The sequence below is a fragment of the Acanthisitta chloris genome, unplaced genomic scaffold (genome assembly GCF_000695815.1).
Source record: "Acanthisitta chloris isolate BGI_N310 unplaced genomic scaffold, ASM69581v1 scaffold1253, whole genome shotgun sequence".
Lineage (NCBI taxonomy): Eukaryota > Metazoa > Chordata > Aves > Passeriformes > Acanthisittidae > Acanthisitta > Acanthisitta chloris.
In genome coordinates this window covers 17,042-25,659 of record NW_008664086.1, presented here as the reverse complement: position 1 = coordinate 25,659, position 8,618 = coordinate 17,042, and the positions used below count along the sequence as shown (strand labels likewise).

At 42.5% G+C, this 8,618-nt stretch overlaps 1 protein-coding gene across 1 annotated transcript; it reads left to right on the top strand.

The window, feature by feature from the left end:
* Positions 1–445: 445 nt before the first annotated feature.
* RPL27A (ribosomal protein L27a) lies at positions 446–2,827 on the top strand (the record flags this gene model as incomplete). Its single annotated transcript, XM_009071176.1, has 3 exons — positions 446–521; positions 1,305–1,479; positions 2,640–2,827. Coding segments are annotated over 3 exons (380 nt in total), but the record flags the coding sequence as incomplete, so codon positions are not given.
* Positions 2,828–8,618: the final 5,791 nt, after the last annotated feature.

The following is an 8,618-nucleotide window of genomic DNA, read 5'->3' as shown; positions in this document are numbered from 1 at the left end:
CGCGTGGGTTGTGGCGCTGGGGCGACCGCGGCCCGGTCGGCTCTTCCCCGAGGAGATGCTGCTGTGCTTCACGGGTCGCAGAAAATGCAGCTGAGGGTGCAGGTCCTGCCCACGCTGTGGGAGATAGCGAGCAGCACTGCAGGCCACGGCGCGTGGGGGGAATGCTCCCCACGCGGGAACTGGTGCAGCAGTGATGGGCTGGTCAGGGGTTTTTGCATGTTCCCCTAGACTTTACTGGATTTATATCCTCAATAGTGATCAGTAACTTTTGAAGCTTTCTGGACGGTGCTGTTTCTCTTCCAGCTTTTTGGCTATTCCTACCTTTTCTTGTTACACCACAAGATACAGTCGTTAGTTTATTCAGTTTAAGTTGGCATTGAATGTACTGCTAAGCTGAAGTGTTAAGTGTAATAGAAGTTAACAAACGGAATTTTTTTCCTTTTAGGCAAACACAGGAAGCATCCTGGAGGTCGTGGCAATGCTGGTGGTTTGCACCATCACAGGATTAACTTTGATAAATAGTAAGCTAACACTTTACACTAGCGACATGTGTGTTCCTGAAGTAGAAACATATAACTTTCATCTGTGAAAAAACAAAATTTCCTGCGATACTATGTGCTTCTTCCTCTGAAGGTGAAATGTGGCATTATGGATACAGTCAACTCATGTGCCCATTTACCCTAAAATCTGAGGCCTTTTCACTTAAACTAAGCCTCTTGAAGAGTCCGGTGTAGCATATGGTAAACTTGACCAAACTTGCCTGTCAAAACGTGGTCCCTACTTAATGATGCAAAATGTTGTGTTGGCTCCAAACTACATCTTGTTAGCCTCATCCTGGAAAGGTGAGGGATGTTGTCTTTCCTCATGGCCGAGACTATAGAGTCACATCTGGGCACTGCCTGTGGCCCTGGTGTGCTAGAGTCCTCGGACAGTAACCACTAATCTATATTCACTGGCTGTGGCCATTCCTGACTCAGTCAGTCACCAGGTTAGTGACAGGAGCCCTGGAACTCCTTGGGCAGTGCAGCCCTCCCTGGGCTCATGGTTGTCCTGGAAACTTGCCAATGAGGGGGACAACTGTGAGTTCAAGGGGGAAGAAGAACTTAAAGGGAAGTAATTTTTCCTTGGTTTGGATACTAATGATTGTTACACCTAAATACTATACTTAGTAATGTGTATAAAACTATACTATGACGTTTTGATTACTTTGATCAAGTAAAGACGCTCTCAGTGTTAATTTGTAGTGCTGCTTGTTCAGGATGAATTACAAATCTGATCTCATGCGGAATGTGTTTCTTTCACAGCCACCCTGGTTACTTTGGAAAAGTAGGCATGAGACACTATCACTTGAAGAGAAACCAGAAATTCTGTCCTACTGTCAATTTGGATAAGTTGTGGACACTTGTCAGTGAACAGACCAGGCTCAATTACGCCAAGAACGAGGCTGGACTGGCCCCGGTCATTGATGTTGTGCGCTCGGTGAGTTCTGCACAGCTTCATCCCTGTGTTACTGAGCTTTGCCAGTCCAAGTAGGAAAATGGTGAACTGCTGATAAGCTCCAGTGCTCTGTGTTACTGAGCTTTGCCAGTCCAAGGAGGAAAAGGGTGAACTGCTGATAAGCTCCAGTGCATCAATATTTGTGAACTTCTTGGGACAAAAATCTTGGCATCTATGTAGTATAGAGGCACTTAGGCTGTTATATTTTTTCCTCTCAGAACTTTTTCTTATGCTCGTGTGTGATTGTGGGCAGGGACTTCCCTCTTTTTGGAAGGTGGTGAGAGATTGCTTGTTTCAGATGTTACTGAAAGTATGTACAAACCCATGGCAGAACAGTCTCATTTATATAACATCACTTCTTCCATATCGAGACTAGAGTCACATCTCCACATGTCTGATTGTCTTGGTGTGCTATAGTTCTCGGACATAAACATCTGATCCTTATTCACTGGCTGTGATGTCCTGTATCTCAGTCAGCCACCGAATCAGGGACATTTAAGTGCTCTGCCAGTTGGGGTTGTTCTGCCTCCTAAGTGAAGATACTGTGTTGGACAGTTAGGCTGCCACGTCCAACCAGCGATGACTTCAGCGGTGGTTGTGTTAATGGACTTTGTGCCATGATTGTCCTTCTAATGTGAAGGATATGAGAGAATTCCAGTGCTACAGAACAGCTGTGGTTGTGAAAGGTTGAAAAAGCTTCAGTTGTGCATTTAAGACATGTAGAAGAGCCCTTTGCTCTGCTCAGGAGTACCAGGGTGTCCGACAGGTAGAGTACTGACAGAAGTCATTGGGTAGTAGGTAGTCTTGGAAATGCAGTCAGCTGCTCTGTCCAGAAAAGTGTGGGAAGGTTGGTGATTTTAGTTTTTTTGTGTATATGGAGTATGGGGAAGCAAAGTCCAGCTTCTAAATCACAGGAGAAGTTCAGTTTAGTGTTTCTGCTTTCTCTCAGAACAAATGCAACTTCACTAGGTCAGGCAGGGCTTTTTTCTGTTTGTACTGTTGGTTTCTATTTTTATTGCCTGAATGATGTCATGATGGTGGTTTGAGGCTTTGGTTTTAACTGGTGTGTGCTAAAAGACAGGTCTGAACGTAGGAGCCTACAAGCTGATTACAAATACTAAACTTGTTTTTAATCTTTCTAGGGCTACTACAAAGTCCTGGGCAAGGGGAAGCTGCCCAAGCAGCCTGTAATTGTGAAAGCCAAGTTCTTCAGCAGAAGAGCAGAAGAGAAGATCAAAGAAGTTGGTGGTGCCTGTGTGCTTGTGGCATAAAAGTCCTTGGTTTATTCAAATTTTTTGAATAAAGACAATGCATAAAATGAGCTGGTTTACAGGCTTGTTTTGTTTTCCTGACTTGTCCAGACACGATTCACATTTGAGTCTTACCTGCTTAGTTACTTCTGGCAGTTTTTGATCAGTTTGAAATTGCTTGAATACGGTGTCCAGCATTTGGCATATACAAATACCTCATCATTTTCTGTTTACAGGGTAGCAGAGTGGGTAGTAGTATACCGAGAACTGCTGCATGAGAGTGTGGAAAATTGCTACCCATGAGCTTTGTGATCCATCAGCGTCTTTTGGGGACAGTGAAACAATTCTAGTCCTGTTTGCACCAAGGTAGGGTATAGGAGCGAGTGAAGGGGAAGTAGTGTGGGAGTAGTGTGGGACAGTAGGGAAGAGCTGAAGTAGGTCTGAAGAAACAACTGAAGGTTTCTAACTTATTATTGCCAGACTTGGGTCATGAGAAGCACTTGAAGCAGAGCTCTGCAGGCAACTGTGGGACTTTAACAGCATAGTGTCTGCATCCTACAGCAGCTCTGCCTCCACTGGAAAGTGATTATTTTCTTTATCAGCATGAGGCATGGAAATAAAACGTATCTTGAACTTTGACAACGTGGTTAAATTCTTTGTCTTTTTCATGGCAGTGTTGGTGAAAGGTCTTGCAGCTCTTGCATTAGTCCCTCCAGTGCTTCAGCTGCTGTTGAATGGTGGTGGCTGTCTGGCTTCTGATTGCAGTCAACATGTAAAACTTGGACCATTTTAATCCATGGGCTTTTTAGAAACTACTGGTGTAGTTGAGTACCAGCTGAGGTGTTTGCATCCTGTGTTCATCAGAACAGGAAGCTTATACAACACCTGCAGCATGTGTGGCATCTTCACTCAGTATAACACCTTTTTTCAGTCTCCTAGCTAAACCACAGCTTATGAACCCATGGGATTTCTTTGAGCTTAGGCAGACCTCTTCTACCACAGGACAAAATCGCTTCTGCATGTGCTAATTTTGAAGTTTGCTAAGTCATGTCAATTGTAGCAGTGGCAAGTTGTCCTTTTGGGATGGTAGCAGGCCAGCTGGGCAGAGTGTGCTTAAAGCTTTTAAAGCTTCCTGTCAAGTGTCACTGGACTAACACATCAGTTCCAAGTTGCATGGTTTAAAGTGTTAGAGCTATAACGTACTGAAACTTGCTTAATGATTGAAAGAAATCAGTGACTTCATTAGCATTTGCAGTCACTACCCTCCTCAAGCTGGGGACACAGTTCCTGAGGTTACCACGCATGTGGCAGAAATGGTGCCAGCTAGCTGCAACCACAGCTGACAGCAATGGCACAGCTCTGGAACTGTGCTGTATGAATTTCTGATGCATTTGGTTTAAAATGACACATAAAATAATCCTTGTTTGGTTGTAACATCAAAATAGGACTTCAGATGTCTGCAAGGCTTGTCCCTGCTCGTCAAAGCAGAATCTTAATGGTAAAAAACTCAAACACTTAAAGTTAGTGAGCTGGTTCCTAACTGTCAGATCAGATGCATATAGACACTGTCACTTTTATTTTATGCTCACTGCTGAAGTCTTGAGTTACTGTTAATAATTGCAAATTACCTTCTAGTATGTGTGATATGATCTTAGTTAATCAACTCCAGTGTTTGGCTGTAATTAATTTAGAGGGCTTTTAGCATAGAGTTGACATGCATTCCATTTATAAAGTAGTTAATCTTTGCCAGTGGTACTGCTAGTTGTGAAGAACGATACCTTAAATGAATACTGATGTGAGAGTTTGTGGACTTACTGACTGCTGGCACAGCTGTTCCCCAGTATGTGATGCTTTTCATCCACTGCCAAAGCAAAACCATTCCAGTCCTCAAAGGTAAGTTGTGTGTTACTGCAAGGCAAGGAGCATTGTTACTCCCTGATGTGGGTAACCTGGTCTCTGACCAGATCACAAAGGCAGGGCAAGGCTGTATTGGCACTGATGTACCCTGTGCACACAGGACAGTGCGTGGGTGATACTTGCTGGCTAACATGCATAGCAGACACCATTCTCAATTCTTTGGTATTTAATGTCATAATCTGTTATGTCTTGAGTAACTCTTACCTATTTTGTTGTACAAAATAGTCTTCCTGAGGGGTGTGCAGGCACCACCAGCTCTGGTCTCTGCCCCACTGCACATTAGCTGGGATTTGGAGTTTTACACAGCTGAGTCTCGTCCCTAATGCTCTTACACTGTCACTGGGGCAGAACTTCTTCCCTGGCAGCTGCTTGTGCCTTGTGCTGACTCCTGCCACAAATGCTCGGAGGAATAAGTTGGACTTGGTGTTTGAGACTGAGCTATTTATCAAGTTAGGTTTCTACACAGCCCTTTTCCCAGCTGCGGGGCCGGGGCTGCACATGCCACGCGGTCCAGCTGCACAGTCTTTGGCACCCATTGACCACAACAGCTGCTGGAGGTGCTGTGCTGTGCTGGTGATGGAGGAGCTGTGCCTGGGAAGGATGTGCTGAGAGCAACACCCCCACGGCTGTCGACCATAAGTGCTGTAAAGAGTGGATTCCATCTGGCCCCATAGTCTTGTGTGTGTCTGAGTGGTGTAGCAGGTCACTCACCTGGAGAACAACTAGTCTTACTCTTAAAGTCTGAGGCAAAGAAGGCATTGAGTACCTCAGCTTTCTCCTTCAGCTGCCTGACTACTAATTTGTGTACCTGTCTCAGCACGAAATTTTGAACGATTTTTATGACTCTCATTCTTCCTCCTCCTACCAAAAAACTTGTACGTAGTTTTGTGTGTTATGCAAAAAGCATAAATTAAAATGTATGGTAACCCACTTAGAATCATAGAACCATCGAGGTTGGAGGAGGCCTCCAAGATCATCGAGTCCAAATATTATCTGCCAACCTGCTGTAACTATTAAATCCTAAACCATATCCTCCAGTGCCAGATCCAGACACCTCTTACACACTTCCAGAGCTGGTGACTCTACCACCTCCCAGGGCAACCTATTCCAGTGCCTGAACACCCTAACAGGGAAAACATTTTTCCTAACATCTAATCTGAATCTCTCTGTTTGACCTTTATGGTGATACAGCATTTCCCAGTATCAGGCTTTGTTTGCACTGATTCTCTGTGCATGGATGCTTTGGTTCTGGGCTGTGGTTTCTCTGCTTAAACAGTGCAATAGTCTAAGACCTCAACTTCCTACTGCAGAAATTACATGTTTTTGTAGGTGCTAGTTTGTCTTAGCAACAGTAGTTGCAAGAAACAACAGAGATGGAGTGAGCTGAGAGACTGTGCTCTCTAGTGATGTTTGGCTCTTAAAAATGGTTGATGAAGATGCACTGTAAAGGGTGAGCTTATGTAATAAGCACTGATACTATGTTAGTTAAACCACAGGTACAATTGTCACAGACCTCTAGTTTAGAAGTTAGAATCTTCAGTTTTAGTAGTAGATTTGAGTTTGTCTAAGTAATTTGTCAGTCAAGTTGATGCATATCTACCTAGTAGAATGGGTCTTGGGTATGAAATATGATGCAGACTATAACATATGGTCCTTTTTTTTATTTTCTAAAATATTTTAAATACCAATGACTTCAGGATGCAACACTCTAAAAATTCCTGGTTGTGAATTTCTGACATATTAATGATTTGTTTGCATTGTAGGAAAATAACCCACCCAGAGACACTTAGTAACCACTTCTGCTGGATTCTACATAAAACAGAATCTCTCAAGAGAATAAATAATTCTAAGATTAGAGCTGCTGCTGGGGTGGCTGGGAATGCTGGGGAAATCTAGAGATATTAGAGCTTCAGTTACATACTGCTGGTAGCAGGGCCACCATGCCAGGGCAATTGGCAGCCACATGGGGCTCTGGTCCCAGGAGGTTGGGTCAGATGGAAGGGTGACTCCAGAGAAGACGACGCTTAATTTGCTTTTTCTCCTGTGATGCGACTTGTAGAAGTTTCACTTTGCAGATTGTATCTGATCATCATCTGTCAAAACCTCAGAACTGAGGATGAAACATGAATTGCAAAATTCTCAATTGACCTCAGGGAGCTTAGGGTGGCAGAAGGAATTCTGTCCTGTTTGTGGGAAGCTCAAATTTGGTTTATAATATGATTTGTGGTCATCTTGATAGTCAAAATTTGATTACTGCAAAATGTATTTCCTATAAAGAAGATTGGGAGAAGATGCTGTATATTTTCCAAGTCAGCTTTCTAACATGCATTGCTGAAATGATGAATGTATGATCAGCTATGGTTAACATTTGCATTACCTGAAAGTTGTAAAATATTTGAGTGAAATTGCAAAAGCAGGCAGAGAATATAATAATTTTTACTGCATAGTTTCAGTGGTTCTACCAGGAAATGTACAGTGTGTGACAATTCACCCTGGTAACAGTTTTGTAAGTAGATCAATAGAACAGATTAGTTCAGTTTTTACAGAAGTTGCAAATACTACAGAAAGAGAGTGGGATCATGGTTTATAAACCTTAAACCACAATTTCCTGCACAACAATCTGCAAAGATACTCTTTTTTTGTAAAGCAGGTATGTGATTTTCAGCTGCAAGGAACTTCTTTCTTCACAAGGGCTATATCAATGTTTATTTGATCGTGCATCGCTGTTGCCTTCTAGTTTGCACTTGGCTGATCAAGTGTTTGGTGAAGTGAAGAGGTTGTCATGAGCCATTTTGTGACTCTTCATGTTTTCGATGTGAGACTTCAGCCCACAGACATGGAGACCCTGGATCTGTTGAGGAATTGTTTGGTGTGCAAATGGGACCTGCAGAGGAGAGACCCCAGAATGCTACCTTGCCTTCATTCCTTCTGTAAGGACTGTCTGCCAGATTTGATTCAAGGATACAGCTGTATTCCCACAGAGTATGAACTTCTGTATGAAGGTAATATTTAAGAATTTCTGGCTTGTGCTCTTTGCATTATGGAATTATCAGAATAGATGGATTCAAAACTACTTTTTGAAGCCTATTCTTCTACAGCACTTCTTTAAATTGATAAACTAGGAGAGTCAAGATTTGTATGAGCAGAGTGGGTTGGGAACAAGCCTCCTTCGTTATGTTTTTCATCTAACAGCAGTGTTATGAAGAGAAATGACACAGGCAGCGTTTAACATCTTTCAGAATGGTTTCAGATATCAAGTGTGACATTATGAATATTTGACTTTTGTAGATTAATAAATGAATAAATGCTACAGGATAGCTCCCAGGCTACTTTTATTTGCTATCTTTCTGATGTGTTGGAACTTTCTATGGTACCAGTTGTGGTTGTAGTTTTATTCTTCCCTGACCCTCACTTCAGTGCCTCCCCTGCAACAACACAAACACATCTGGTTCTTTGTTTCTAACAGAGGTTATAATAATTGTTATTATGTGTATTCTGGTGCACTGAAACTCTTCCTTTTATCTCATTGTAAATGTGGTTTCTCTCTGCCTGAATCCTCGTGGCTGTAACTCACCCTAACGAGCTAAGTAAACTAGTGAGGACAAGAAGCATTTTGTGGCTGTGGCTTTTGAAACCCTGAAGTTATCAGTACAGTTTTCGGTAGTGATGTTAATAGAAAATATGTAACCTTTTTTTGGAACAAGGCTTAGGTGACAGAATACGGTAATTTTAACTGAATGAGTCTTAGTTGCCATGGGGAAACATTCCAGACTCATAACTAATTTATAAGATGAGCAAAGGCTTATAGATTACTTGTACCTTTAAAGGTTTGAACTTTAGTTGAGTAAGGGGCATCATTTATTGTCTCTTCCACAGCAGATTTTAGAAACCTGTAGGAAGGGAAGATACCTTCCCTGAGGTGATGATAATCACAATTGATAACATAAACTGGAC